Here is a 15243-nt window from a genome sequence, read left to right as displayed (position 1 = left end):
ATGTACATCAAGGTATACATGGCAAGTAGAATTTTTCTGGCATTGTAACAGCAACTGGCTAACTGCAGAAGTGAGTCCAGTCACCCTGGCTTTTAGCTCACATTTAAATGAGATTGTCATTTAAATAACTGTTAACTATCAAGTAAGGGTATTGCATTGTCTCAGCTTCCCTCTGAAGAGATGACAAATAGAACAGCAGTAGTTGTCTGCTCTTATGCTAACAATTTTTTGAAAATGTTTATATTTCCCAAACTCTCTAAGAGTTGTGGGGACTCACAGTTTGTCAATTTGCTGTTTTGCTGCAGGTGGAAGTTGCAACTTCATGAACTGACAAAACTTCCTGCTTTTGTACGTGTGGTATCAGCAGGAAATCTTCTAAGCCATGTTGGTCATACCATCCTGGGCATGAACACAGTGCAGTTGTACATGAAGGTTCCAGGAAGCAGAACACCAGGTGAGTATCTTCTCTCTGCATGAAAAGATATGGGTTCCAGTACTGTGGTACTGATTAAACTCCACTGCAGATTTTTTCCATATCCTGCAGCATGATAAAATTGTACATACCCATGTATCTGACTTCTTGTTTAGCTCTTCATGTACAATCACCTGAATTACCTCACAGTGGAAGTTTGGGGGTTTCTGCAGTGCTAATGTCTTGCACACAATGCTGGAGTCTTCAAGGTGGAAAAGAGAATAGGTTTATATATTTGGACAGTATTTGTATTTTACATGCCATGAAAGTTTCTGTAGGCTTCCAAAGCAGCTCTTGTGCAATCATAGAAGTCCGTGTGCTTTTACTTTAATCAGATCCTTATTGTGCAAAGACAGGACCCAACTCTCCATAATGAATAATGCTGTGTTAGGGCACTGGATTGAGGCTTGAGGGATCTGGACTAAATTTCTGGGTCTGTTTTTGTCTGAAGTACAACTTCAGAAAATTTCATTGGGGATTATGTCTCAGTTTTCCAGCTGTCAAAAGAAGATAAAATGCTGGCATTTCTACATTGATTTTGAAAGCTCTATGGGACAGGTTTTCTTACCACTTGTCTATTTGGTGCCTCAAGTCATGAGGGTTGGCTCCTGACTGTGACTGTCAAGAGCTACCATAATACACAAAATCTAAGCTTTAGCATCCTGAAGCATTTATTTCTACAAAAAGGGAATTGCTGAAGTACTGACCAGATTTACAAGATTTGTAGCTCCAGCTTTTCATTTTCCACAAACTAACAAGCAGAATTCTCATCACAGGTAGCTTAATAGTGATTCCTACACACGTAACCACTGTGTGTGTGTCATATAAAAATATGTACAAATATTTAAACTGTAATGTACTGAGGTTTGGTAATTCTTGCATTTTCCAAGTGTTGTTTTGCTAGAGCAACCTTACATAAAAGTGTGTTCATGTTTCTCTACATTTCAGGTCATCAAGAAAATAACAACTTTTGTTCAGTCAATATAAATATTGGTCCAGGTGACTGTGAATGGTTTGTTGTCCCTGAAAGCTATTGGGGTGTCATGAATGACTTCTGTGAAAAGTAAGCAAGAGTGTTCATTTTTTCTGTTTTTATCCAAATTTCTGTGCCTTTCTGATGCCTAAGAGGAGAAATTACTGAGAGTGTTGTAAGAGGGCATTATTTTACAGGTTTTCCACGTAATCAGAGAAGTGTATTAAAATAAGTCAAGTGCAAAATTTGGAATTCCTACAAAGTGTGACATTTGTACAATGCATAGGAACATGAATAGCTGCGATAGGTTTTCTTTCAACAATTAATCCTCATAGGTCTTTTGAACACTGCAACGAGAGGAATGTGAGAAGTAAGAGATTTATAGTAGCAAGTGCTCATCTGGTTTCAAAATTCAAATGTATACCGCATTGAGGAGTGTCAGAAGTTTAGTATAAGCATAGGCTGTCTGCTGCCAGTGTGTGTTATGTGGCATCGATCTAGTTTCTGTAGTAGTTCCATTTTCACATTAGAAAATCCATTGCTGTTTATCTAGACACTCTTCCAGGCATGTTAAAGCCAGCCTCTCCCTATTAGCAAATAGGGATGCTTTTGTAGTGGTTTCTAGGGCTACTGCAGTAGAGGCACAAAACACATTTTAGAATGAAAGGGTTGGGCTTTTGTGTTGGGTTTTTTAGTAGTCATGGAGTAATGTATCTTCCTGGTGATACACACTGTTATTCCTTGTTATGATCATTGTACAAGTTGTACAAAAGCAAGTAGTCACTGGGGTTTAGGCAATTAGATTTTTTTTTCCCTGTATCTAGAGAGAGATCTTAGTTTACTGAGACCCAAGGAGGCATCATGGTCTGCTTTGCATACATTTACACATTTGTAGCTTGCTGGAAAATTTGAGGCACGCTGACCATTTTCCAGAACTTTGCAAATTCATCTCACTGTCTCTGTAATCTGCGTTTTCTCCTTATCTACTGACACCTGTTCTCACTTCGTCCACCTTGAACAGAAATTAACTTGCATTATTGCCATCCAACTGCTGATGCAATTGCAGTTTCTGTGTTGATAACATGCCTTTTACTCCCAAAAAGCTGTGCTGCTCAGTGTGTCAGAGGAACTAAGATCTTGTAGCTTCATAAAATGTCTCGGGTGTCTGACAGAGGTGCTGAATTGTCTTTGGAAACTGTGACTTGTTGAGTGATCTCTTATGATGCAGTATTAAAACAGCGATTCTTGTGGAAGAGTTCATGCACATGGAAACACATGGAGGTGTTTCCTCATGCTTCTCAGAAGAGCTGACATTTATTGGCTGAACACAGCATAGCCCTGTGGATCATAGTTGAGATGGTGCCAACAGGTTGCTTGTTGTGTGGACAAGCTTCACTTGTATACAGTGACAGCGTGAGAAAACGTTTGGTGTTGTTCAAAACGAAAAGCATGCTCAAGACCTGGTCTGTATGTGAAATCAATCCCTGGTTAAAAAAGCAGTGTCTGGCACCAGTGGCACACTAGATCTGACCAAGGGTTTCTCTGCCTCACTCAGCATTAATGAAATACTGGGAAACAAAGGAAAGTAAATGGTAACTGGATGCCATAAGCCGACTTCACATGGGCAATTAGGTGGTTAGGTGTTTTAATATATTTCAGGATGTGAACTGTGGATTTAGGACCAGAAATTTTGCAGATGGCACTTGGCCTTTCAACAAGTCCTCATGGGTCACTGATTAGATGCAGAAAGCATTTATCATGGTGATCAGTTTTTACAGGTAATTTCATGAATTATCAGCCACTAATATGTCTGCTGGTAAATGCTGAAGAATTTGGTTTTCCTGTTGTTTCAGGAATAATATGAATTTCCTAATGGGATCCTGGTGGCCAAACTTGGAAGATTTGTATGAAGCTAATGTCCCAGTTTATAGGTTCATTCAAAGACCAGGAGATTTGGTGTGGATAAACGCTGGCACTGTTCATTGGGTTCAGGCTATTGGTTGGTGCAACAACATTGCGTGGAATGTTGGCCCTCTTACAGGTATGGTGGAATAGTGCCTGTGCTGAACTGCAAGATTAGGCAATGTGATAATACATATGCTGCAGGGCCTGCCATTCTTACCAGTTTACTATGCTTCAGTAAGCTTAAAAAAAATCAAATGTACTGTATTTTAAAACTTGAAGCTTTAAATAATTCCACTGATACGAGGAAGTGAAAGCAACAAGAATTCAGTCTTTGCACTCAAGTGTTTAGTGGACTCATAAAATATTACTGTTGTGTAGCAAACACCATCAGGATAAAATGTTTATATTAACTCTTAAACATTCTCTTAACTTTTTCTCCCAAACTTGGTTCTGCCCAGAAGACTGCACCATAGCTTGCATATGAGCTTGTAGAATCTAGCTTTTTCAGGACAACAAATACTTAATTGCTCTTTGTTGAAAGCATCAGGAAACAGGAACAGTTCTAAAATTCTGGTCATAAAGGAGTATCAGGTTTTCCAGACCTACTCTTCTAGATGTCTTTAGTTTTGAACCAAGGTCTTGGAAGGGTTTAGATGAAAGAAAGAAGGAATTTATAACAGTGAAAATGAGATTCTGTAAAGCAGAGAGAATGTACTTACAAACTCACCCATTTTCTTAGATAATTTAAGGTATTTCATTATGTTGCAATAAGTAGTGTTATCTCCAAGAGTCTGTGACTGACTGACTGACACAGAGCTCTCTTGTGCAGTCCAAGTAAATTTTGTAAAACATCTTTTAAGAAGGACAGGGTGAGTAGGCTGCTTAATGAAAGTCTGACTCATTGCAACAAATTTCTTAAGTTGCCTTTTCCTTTTCAAGACACATTATAGGCCATAGCATTGTAAAATGATGATAAAGAGTGAATAGATTGAGATGCAGGCATTTCAGATCCAGGTATTTTTTTTCCTAAGTATGAAATACTTGAAAATTCATTAAGTAACCCATTTTAAAATACTACCCTTGTTCAGAGCACAGGAATTAAGCACTTGTCAATAACTTCACAGATAGTTGCTGTTGTGGTGTTGTGCATGTTTGTAGCATAAATACCCTTTTAAAAATAGACTTTATAGAATTCAGTTGTAGTTGGAATGAATGAAGTTTAATCTTGCTCTGAAAAGGTATACATTTTTATTATAATGAAATTATTTTGGCTCCAGTTGATACTAATTTCTTAACTTGACTAATTTCTGCTGTGATTCTGGTTTTTTTTTTGTAGCCTGTCAGTATAAATTGGCAGTGGAACGGTACGAGTGGAATAAACTTCAGAGTGTAAAGTCCATAGTACCTATGGTTCATCTTTCATGGAACATGGCTCGAAATATCAAGGTCTCAGATCCAAAGCTTTTTGAAATGATAAAGTAAGTTTTATTTATTTGACCATTTACTTTACTCTTTTCCTCTTCAAGCATAAAACAACAGCTGATTTGTAAGTAATCCCTTGTAAGACTTCCATTTCTGAGAAATAAGCCAAAATCATTTGTAATTTATTTCTCAAAGAATCTGTATAGATATCCCTATGTTTATTACATGGTACTTATTGTGGCATAGCTTTGAGATGATCTAATTATTTTTTAAGTGCTGTAGGCTTAATACAGGAGTTTACAGAAACATTTGCCTTAGATGATAAAAGGTTTTCAGAGTACATCTGTAAGAAATAACAGTGAGGTCATCATGTCATCAACTCAAATAGTAGAGTTAGAATGTTTCTTCACTTCTACAGTAAGGTTAATTTTGTTTTTCTAGCACCTCTACTGATTGCTCACACACTGTCATTTGAAGATCCAGTATAAATGTTTAAAATAAAGACAAGGAGGAATTTCAAAGCCTCCTTCTCTTTGCTCTTTCTTCTGAACAATGAACTAATTGATGTGTAAAATGATAATTGAGCTTAGTGACATTTATTATGCTCATGTTCCAACTTTCAGAAATAGTCCAGGCTCAGAGCCATCTCCAGTAGTTTTTTTTCTGAAGAGTGCAGCTTCAAGCTAATTTAAATCACTTTGCAACACCGTTATAGCTAGGGTCAAGAATGAATAGTCTTCTCAGCATGTCATAGGTTTGTCCTAAAGAAAGTGAGGGAAAGAATGGCCAAATTGCTCACCAGGAGAATAGCACTCTTTTTTTTTGCTTAAGCCTACCAAAGGAGCTCCTAGCTCAAGTGTTTTGTAGCCATCTTAACACACTGGATGCACAAGCATAGTAATTTGCCTTTAAATAAACCTTTAAAAACATGGATGTGTTAATTTGTGGGGGAAAAAAGGCAAAGAAAAGTGCTTGCTACCTTTTTTCTCTCCGCTAGAATGTATTGATGACTTCTGAGTGAGACTCCTTTTCACAGTAGAAATGTAATTTAGGCTTGAATATCTGTTGCAGAATAGTGAAGTTGGTGAAATGCTAACTTTGTAAGGATGAATAACGTTGGAAGTTGAAGACAGGAAGATTTGTAGTCATTATTAAGTTTTGAATAGCATTTGTGTGTGAACACTGTCTTAAAATCTAGTAACTGGTAGCTAAAGATATCTAACTGGTAGCTAAAGAATCTTTGCTGAAGGCTTGACAACCCTTCCCCTTCTTAATCTATTTAGCGCTCATACTCAGGATGCTAGCTGTCATAAAAGAGAGAGAAACCAAATAATTTAGAAATGAGAGATAAGAGGGAAAAGAAGTAGGATGTGAGAGGGAGGAGGCCAAAAAGTCCATTTGAAAAAAAGAAGAAAAAAGCCAAACTCACGAACTTATTTCACAATTATCTTTATATATCTTCACAAGCCCAGCAGGCATCTGTTGTAAAGCAGTTCTGGAATACTTCTGGCAAAACAGGATTTCAGGGTTTTGGCAGATGTACTTTACATTTGCACAAGTTTGGGTTTTTTTTTTTTGCCATGCTTTAGGTTTAAAATGAGGAAAACATGACTGAATAGCATCCTTCTCGGCTGACAGGAGTTACCTGAATTTTAGGTGTATACTACAAATAAAGATGCTGAGGAGCAGATGCAAACTTTAGTCTTTCATACAGTTTCTTTTCTCAGTCTACTGGAACTTACTTCAATTAAGCCATTCTTCCGAATTAGTTGTCAGACAACTCCCAGATTTCATGCTATATATGCAGAGAGGAAGAAGATCTATGATGAGCTGTAATTCGTGAGATCTAGTAGTAGCAACCTGAGATAACTCTTCATTGTTGTCACTTGTGTAGCTATGGCATAACTGTTACTAGAAGCAGGTGTCACCAAAATAGCAGTCTAGTATCTGGCCTTGGCTTTGTAAGCATACTGGAACTACAGAAACCTTCACGAATCTCCCTTAAATAGGAAAACAATTGTCTAGTTTTCCTATGGACTGCTCATCTGCAACAAAAAAAGCACCAGCTGGCAAAGTAGCTACTGCCCACTGCTCCTGGATTTATTGTGTAGAATATATAGATATTTGTGCATTGATGTATATGTGTGTGTGTATGCATCTGTATACAAACACTTGACAAAAAATGACTTGTGTTGCAGCTGGTTGAGTTTCATCTTGAATAACTGACTTCTTGTTTGTCATCAGGAAAAAAAAAGCAACAAAACAAAAACCAGTGTCACAGCTGCCACTTTGTTCCAAATTTGAAGACACGTGAAATGTTCACATAATTCAACTTCAGTTTCTGGGGCTTCTTAAATATCGGAATAGTACAAAAGAATAGGTTTGGGGAAAGAAATTAACCGTAGCTTGTAATTCCAATTGGAAATGTAACTGCAGTTATGTCTTACTGGATTATATGAGTGTAACTGCTCAGAGACAATAAACTAAATGTTAAGCATACTGGAGACTATATTAATAAGGAAAAAGAAATAAAGCAACAAGGAAAAAATAATAGAAGGAGACTGCTTTTGAACAAAATCTGAAGCATAACATCTTTAGGTTGTTTTTCCCCATATATCCTGTGGATAATTTTTTTCCTCAGATATCCTGTAGCAGCAAGAGATTTGGTTCTGTAATTATGGTCCTGGGGTTTTTTATTAGGGCTGGGTGATAGGTTGGACTGGATGATCTTGGCGGTCTCTTCCAACCTGGTTGATTCTATGATCTGTATTCCTATAAAAAAACAAAGTGCAAAACTTGAAGCTCCCCATGAGGTTTTAAGTTCTATTATTAACAGGAGACTCATGAGCAGGAACAGAGACATTTAGAACTTGTGTGAGACAGCACAACCCTCACCAAAAAAAAAGAAAAATTAACTGCAGATCTGTTAGATGGAAGCTAGAAAACTTTTACAGCTGCATCTCAGGAAGAGAATTTTAGAGGTGGTGGGAACATAATAATAAAAGTTTAAAAAATTAATTCCAAAGTAACCGAAATACTAAGTTCTTCTACAAAAATAGTTTTAGAAGCATAAAAGAACATGACATGACAGATGTGATTTTGCACAAAAGCATGAAGCCAGGTAAAAGACATTTCGGTATCAGTAGAGGAGGTACATTACTGAAAGTTAGGAGGTCAGTTTTGCATGTGTAAAAGTTACACTGGATATCTAAATATTCAAACCGGTTTTTCAGTGCCTTTCTAGAATGGACTGGGATGATGCCCATTTTAAAGTCTACTCTTAAATGTTTTAATTTGACTGAGCATGATTTATTCATTCTCTTTATGTCACTTGTAAAGAATTTGAAAGAGATACATGGTCTAGATTTTCTTTCAGCTGAATTCTCGCTGTACAGGAATAAAAGCAGGCCTAGAGTGCTCAAAGCTGACACCATTTAACTTACACATTTTGACTCATAGACACCTTTTGGGCTTGCTTTAGACTAGCCAAACTTGTGGAAATTGTTGTGCTTTTTAAAAGTGATAGTTCATATGCTTTCTGCCATTCTTTGGTAGCACATGATAGTTAATGTTTATGTTCTCGGGTGTCATTGCTAAGGATAGGGATTTTATCCAAGGAGGGGGAATTCAACATCCAGTTATTATTTTCAGCTTTGGTTGCAAATTTGGCAAACAGTGCAGTACTGTTGTATGTGGGTTATATTTTGGGCAATTCTTTTTTCATTACCATAACACTAGAAACTCTTTGAAAACAACACTTTGAAAATTCTTTGGAAGTTAAGAGTGGAGAACAATGGTGGAAGATGTGCAGATGTGCTTCCAGTTGCTCTTTGGCCTAAGCAAAGACTCTTGCATATAACAGCAGAAGAGAAGATTTGGTAGCTTTTTAAGTTCATTTGAAACTGTCTGGATTGCATAAAAGAAAGCTGTACACAAGTGACCGAGCTTGTCAGAAGCACGTTAGCCCAGCATTAAAGTGAATGAATATGTGATCTGTCATACATGGTTGGCCTTACCATCCTAAGTCCCATTAACATCAAACTTGGAAGGTGTTGAAGGCATTGCAGCTAAATGAGCTGTTGAATTGTTTTGCAGTTCAGGACATGAAAATCTGATGTTTAACATACAAACATGCTTTCAATTATTTTGCATTATTCTTACAGTGAGGGTATTGATGAAGCCATAGATGTGTTTTTAGTGAACAGCTAAGTGTAAAACATCAAGAGGTAGAGTATCTCAAAGTAAGCCTAAGATTCTATTAACTACTTGGAAACATATGAAAGAAACTTATTTTTTTAATATAGACCATATATATTACACATTTAAGGCTTTAAAATGGGAGAAGAATAAAGTCAAAACCGTTTTGAAACCACTCCTGAGCACTTTGTTTTCTGTCCAATGTTTATTCTCCCCCTTATTTTTTTCAATCTTCCTTCTGCATCTAATGAGCATGTAACATAACCACCCTGTGTAGGAGAAAATTAAGGTCTGCAAAAGCTGCAGCTGAGATCTAAAAATTACTGAAAATAACATTGTAATTTAGAAATCTGGTGACCTATTTTGCCAGCTTTTTTAATAGAGCGTGTTTAGCTCTTACAGTGCCAGAAAACTAGTTTGATTTTTCTGGTACAGAAGTACAGCAGGGGCTTGTTGGCTTTAATTTGCCATTTGACCAATTCTTTTCTTAATTTATAAAACAAATGTTTCAAAAAAAAATCCCTGTGAAAGGATTTTCTTTTCTAATACTAACCTGTGTTCCTTTTCCTTTTAAACTGAAGAAGATAATTGTTGACTTTTGTTTCTGCTGTGTGTAGAGTGATTCCTGTCAGAACTTGAATTTTCAGACTTGAGATAACTGAAAAGTAGTGCTGAGGTAGTGAGAAGGGGGGTTGGGTGTTACTTAAGACAGTTCTTTGGATTAGATTATGGTCGTTTATGTAAAATGTAAACAGCTATTTTGAACTTAGCACTTCAAACTAACTAACCTTCTGATAAATTCACCCATTCAAAAGAAAATACATGAATTGCTTTTGAAAAGCACACAGTTTATTGTTCTTAAAACATGCCAGTCAAAAATGGAAGGTGCAGCCTGTAGCAGGGCATGGGGTGGTACTGAAATGAAGCAAATCTCCACAAAGGTCCATGAGCTTGTGGGCTGATCTCTAAATCCTAAGTCCAGTTATTCTTCTTAGCAAACTGTTTCTGAAGTCCCAGAGGAAGAAGAAACTCCAGGTACATGGTCTTTAAAAAAATTTAAGCCTGTCTGAATCTTGTTGAATATTTAACTGAATGTACAACTGATTTTGGTTGCAGGTACTGCCTGTTAAGAACTCTCAAACAGTGTCAGACACTGAGGGAAGCTCTAATTGCTGCAGGAAAAGAGATTGTCTGGCATGGGCGAGCAAAGGACGAGCCAGCTCATTACTGTAGCATTTGTGAGGTCAGTAAAAATATGTGTTGGGCTTGGGTACTACTGTAATATTTATTTAAATCTTGTCCTGTCTTTAGTTGTTGCTATTTTAATTTTAAGTCTGAGCATCTGTGATTATACTATAAACACATCAATGTGATGAAGTACTGTCTCCAAAGAGCTTATCAAGCTGTTTTTCTAGACATAGGCTGTATTTTACTGCAGTCTCCTCCACAGTACTTCCACAGCATTGTTACTCACTAGGTCGATTTTCAATTCTCAGTTACTATTAAAAGTTGTTACCCTTCCCTTTGCAACAATTTGATCGACTGAGATTCATTCTAAAGGTGTTCTGGTCTTCATTTCACAAGTCAACAGCAGCCCCAAATGAGCGAGAATTTATGTTTTCTTGACAGAATGTATGTTTCTTCTGGAATTTTTTATTCCATTTTCTGGTAATGGTTCCTTTAAAGTATCAGATGGTAGTTGTAATAAAGCTTAAGAGAAAATAATTTTCTTTCTACTCAGTGGAATTCAGTTTCTATTTATCTTCCAAACAAGGTTTTTGAGCAGGATGAGCATGTGACTGAGTAGTTAGGAAATAAATTATGACCACCTTTTGAAGACAAATTTTGAAGTAGAAAATTAGGTATAATTGTTATAAATCCTGACTTTACTGAATAACCCTATTTCAGACTGTGAATCCTGCTTTGTCAGTGTAGACCAAAAGCTTTCTTTTAGTGCTGTTCATGCAGACATCATGCAGCGGGTTTACACTCTTTCAGTTCTCTGCCTGAGCCTTAAGAGGATAGCTCTTCCTGAATAAATCTATTTTTTGTTCTTTGCATGCATAGGGTAAGGTTGTAAATCCTGAAGAAAATACAGTTTTTGTGGTTTAACTTATAAAAAATGAGAATATAACAGTTGCCTTTCTGTTTCCTGTCTAATAGGTGGAAGTCTTTGATCTGCTTTTTGTCACTAGTGAGAGCAATTCTCGAAAGACCTATGTTGTACATTGCCAAGACTGTGCACGAAAGATAAGCACGAACCTGGAAAATTTTGTGGTGCTAGAACAGTACAAAATGGAGGACTTGATGCAAGTCTATGATCAATTTACATTAGTAAGTCCAATTGATAAGTGGGTGCATAAATACATTATTTGTAAAGCAACTGTAGACCGTCTCGGTACTCCATTGTATGAGTACCATGGACTTTCTGATTCAAATGGAGGTATGGGTTGTGTGTGATATTTAGAGGACAAAAAGCTGAAGAGTCAAAATTTATGTGAAATAGTACAGTAACTTACTGCAGAACATAACCACTGAGTTTTCAGGAAAAGTGTGATGTTACAATTCATAAAGTTGTGGCTTTAAAAATCCAATAGAGATCACCTGAAGACCATAACTGGATCAGATGGAGATGGGAAGAATCAGGACAGTGAAGCTTGGAGAAACTAGCACCAGGTTCAAGAGCATCTCTAATACATTGGTTGTGGTATGAAGTCAGTATAGCAGCAGAGCATCCTATGCACTCAGACCCCTTCCTTCCCCTTCCCCCCCATCCCCTCCCAAATCAGCACTGTCTTTCTGCTTAGCAAGTGGATGCTCTCAAACAGTTCTGTCTTTTGGCTTGGGGCCTCCTTTGCATTTCAATTTAAAGCAAAAAGCCTCTTTGCCATTATAGCTTTGTGCTATATATGGCAGCCTCCTGCTTTGAACTGTCAGCACAACTGTCCTAACATTTCACCCAGGTTTCATTGTTTCAGGCAAAGATGGCTTCTTTGTAATCACAATGAAAGCGATGCTGGATTTATTTATGAGCCTTGCCTTTCTGTCAAAGGAAACAAATGTTGGACTAAGTGTTATGAGAGTTTCATGTCGAACTGAATACAGCAGCCCAGAAACGGTTGTGCCTTTTGATTGATTTCTAGGTGCTGCAGAAAATGTATGTTTAGAAATTTATTTCCTGTAATGCTTGCGTGATAAGTTGTGACCTGTTGAGTTAAGGCCTCAAGGTTCAGCAGTAGCGGCTAGTGAGAGTGCAGGACTATGTCCCCTGAATTTAGTGTTTTTACATTGGTCCTGTAGAACCTGAGGTGGTTGGACTTCTACTCATGCTTTTGGGAGCCCACCATTGTTATAGTTTGTGAACTACTGCAATTTCAAAGTGGTAGAAAAGCATATAGATAAATACCTGTTCTCAGATACCTCATCCCATTGAGTGGAAATAGGCAAGCACGTTTCTGTATGGGAAGGAGAGGAGAGGAAGGGGTATTTTGTTGTCTGTGTTTATAACATTTTATAGGTAGCAGTGATGTTATTGCCCCTAGAACAAGGGTTCTCAACCTCTGAGTAGCTCCCTATCCCCACCAAAGGCTCTACCTGCAGCCCTAAAGGGCATTAACAGTTGTTCTCTTGTGAGATCGGTGTGCACATTCAGTTCTTTTAAAGGGGATACATGCCGATTGAGAAGAGTCATAGCCTCATAGTGACAGCTCTCAGATCTAGGAGAAGAGTTAAGGTTTGTTGCAGGTCAGAGAACAAATTTAATCTCAGGTGGTAAAGGTACAATAGGCCTAACAGAGAGGCTCTGTGTTTGGGGAAGAGTATTGGGGAGGAACCATGGGGATCAGCAAATGCTAGCATTCTATAGATGGGAGCCATTTTATGATTTAAAGTATCTTTAAAGCCTGTGAACAGCTTGAAGGGAATGCACTTTACAGCAGAACTGATGAACAGGAAAAGAGAAGGAAATGCCATTAAAGATTCAGCATTTTTATGAAAATGAGACAAAGTGCAATACTGGAAAGTAGTGAGGTCTCTTCTGGACCTTGGAACATGACAGAAGACAAGAACACAACACCTAGCTTCTCTTCACCCCTGAGGTGCTCCGGTGTTGTCTTCTAGGATTCAAAAAACAACAACAAAAACCCCAAAGGAAAAAAAAATGGGGGGGAGGAGGTTTAAAAAAAACACCAAAACAAACCCCTCCCACAACTCTCTTCCCAGCTCAGAAAAATCTGAGACCTTTTCCACAGGTAATCCTAACTTCAGGGTTCTGTGTTACTGTATAGGCTGAGGGAAAAAAAACTGAAGCCTGTAAGACATTTAAAGAGACACAATGTACACCCACCATTGGTAAACAGGTTGAGAATCCCTGTTTCTAAAGAGAGACCTGTACTGAGCCCACATGGACCTATTTGCTGCCACAATGGGACATGTTTCAGCAACTCATATTGGATTTACACAGACACCCCCAGAGCATACTCCAGTCTGCAGTCTAGGCAAAATCCTAATGCACAGCAGTCATTTGAGTAAATTGGAGAAAATGCCAGTACCCACTTGAAAGAGTCCTGAAGTGAGAAAACAATAGTGTGTGTGACTTTAAGTTCTGATGGTTGCAATTTGTGCAGGTCTCGGTTGAACAACTGAGTTTTGCACCCTTGTAGAAAAGGTAATTTAATGTTTTCTTTTTCAGGGTCCTCCATTGCCATCCTCCTCATCTTGACATTTTTTCATGGACATTAAATGAAAACTTTTCTGATATTCAGGAAGTGACCCAGTTCTGCACCACTGATTTTTGTAGCTATCCCGTAAGGCTGCTGGCTGAAAGCTGTGTCTATGCAACCTTCCAAGTGCGGAGTGTCAACCAACTGGACAGGAGAGAGCACTGCCTCCTACTCCAGAACTCAAAACAAATAAAGCTCATCCAGCTGTACTTCAAAAAAAAAAAAAAATTCCATGTTTTGTATATATCTGACAAAACTGGCAACATTATACAGACTACTGACTTGAAGACCACCTCTTTTGTATTTCTCTGTTTCTGGGCTGATGAGTTGGTTTCATCCATTTTTCCCCTTCAGGATTTCTCTTGGAAAAAGTACTAGCTTAGCTGGTCATTTCTTTGTAAGGTAGTTAGAACTTTTAAGTCTTTCTTTGGGCAACTTTTATTTTTTTTCCTCCTTCTTCTTTTTTTTGTTCTCTCTCTCTCTCTCTTTTTTTTTAATGTGAAGAGTTAGGTGATATAATTTTTTTTTTTTTACTGCTTTTATGTTTTTTCTGTCTTGTTTTGAAACCATGACGGTTACACTTTTGGTTCCTAAATAAAATTTAAAACAATTAACAGCCAAGTCACAAAGATAAATGGGTTGCACATAGACTAAGGAATAAACTTCAGATTTGTGATTTTTGTTTCTAATCTTGATGTAAATTTACACTATTTATAAATACATATTTATTGCTTGAAAATATTTGTGAATGGAATGCTGTTATTTTTTCCAGATTACCTGCCATTGAAATTTTAAGGAGTTCTGTAATTTCAAACACTACTCCTATTACATTTTCTATATGTAAATAAAACTGCTTAGCATTGTACAGAAACTTTTATTAAAATTGTTTAATGTTTAAAGTTTTTCTATTGTTTGAGTTTTAAAAAAAAGATTTTATGTACAGTGCCCAGGTTTTGTTCTTTTTTTGAATCTGATTATATATATATATTTTATATATACTCTTGTGCTTGTGTATATATATAATATATATAGAACCTCAAATATAAGTATCTGTATAAAGATTTAGAGACTAAACTTTTCTTGTTTTAAGTTTTACATCTATGGTAGATTGGAGGTGTCTACTGTAAAGTATTGCTTACAAAAGTATGATTATTTTTAAAGAAATATATGGTATGTATCCTCAAGACATAGATTAACCTTCAGACTGGTTTATTGTTAAATTGCACTTTTTGCAATAACAGACCAATAAATAGTTGCTGCCAAAATAATAGTGATAGAAAATAAGTAACAGCTAAACTTGAAAGCTCTTCGTAAAAAACACCGGCGTTGACGGGAAGTTTGGCTCTAGTTTTAGAAGGGGAACGAAAAAGGTGGATTCGAGTTTGGGTGGGGATATTCTCTAGAATTCAACCAAATGGCAACTTATATATATTACAGTATGTTCTATTAACAGCTTAAAAAGTTAAAGACCGAGTCACCTTGGCGTCACTGTTGACCCCCAAAAGGACATTGTTTTGTGGTATACTATTGTATTTTCACTTATTTTGTAATAC

At 37.1% G+C, this 15243-nt stretch overlaps 1 protein-coding gene across 18 annotated transcripts in view; it reads left to right on the top strand.

Annotated features, from left to right (window-relative positions):
• KDM6A (lysine demethylase 6A) overlaps positions 1-14592 on the top strand; it is a 161198-nt gene extending 146606 nt beyond the window's left edge. For 10 of the 18 annotated variants that reach the window (XM_064151856.1, XM_064151860.1, XM_064151862.1 and 7 more), the window contains 8 exons: positions 306-454; positions 1421-1535; positions 3299-3486; positions 4687-4828; positions 10086-10212; positions 11133-11303; positions 11567-11645; positions 13660-14592. In XM_064151856.1, the coding sequence (XP_064007926.1) occupies positions 306-454; positions 1421-1535; positions 3299-3486; positions 4687-4828; positions 10086-10212; positions 11133-11303; positions 11567-11623 (949 nt within the window). In that variant the 3' untranslated portion in view covers positions 11624-11645; positions 13660-14592. The other 8 variants (XM_064151858.1, XM_064151867.1, XM_064151861.1 and 5 more) reach the window with 3 other exon arrangements.
• The last annotated feature ends 651 nt before the right edge of the window (positions 14593-15243 follow it).

Source organism: Pogoniulus pusillus, chromosome 12 (assembly GCF_015220805.1).
Source record: "Pogoniulus pusillus isolate bPogPus1 chromosome 12, bPogPus1.pri, whole genome shotgun sequence".
Lineage (NCBI taxonomy): Eukaryota > Metazoa > Chordata > Aves > Piciformes > Lybiidae > Pogoniulus > Pogoniulus pusillus.
This window is presented reverse-complemented; position numbering and strand designations above follow the sequence as displayed.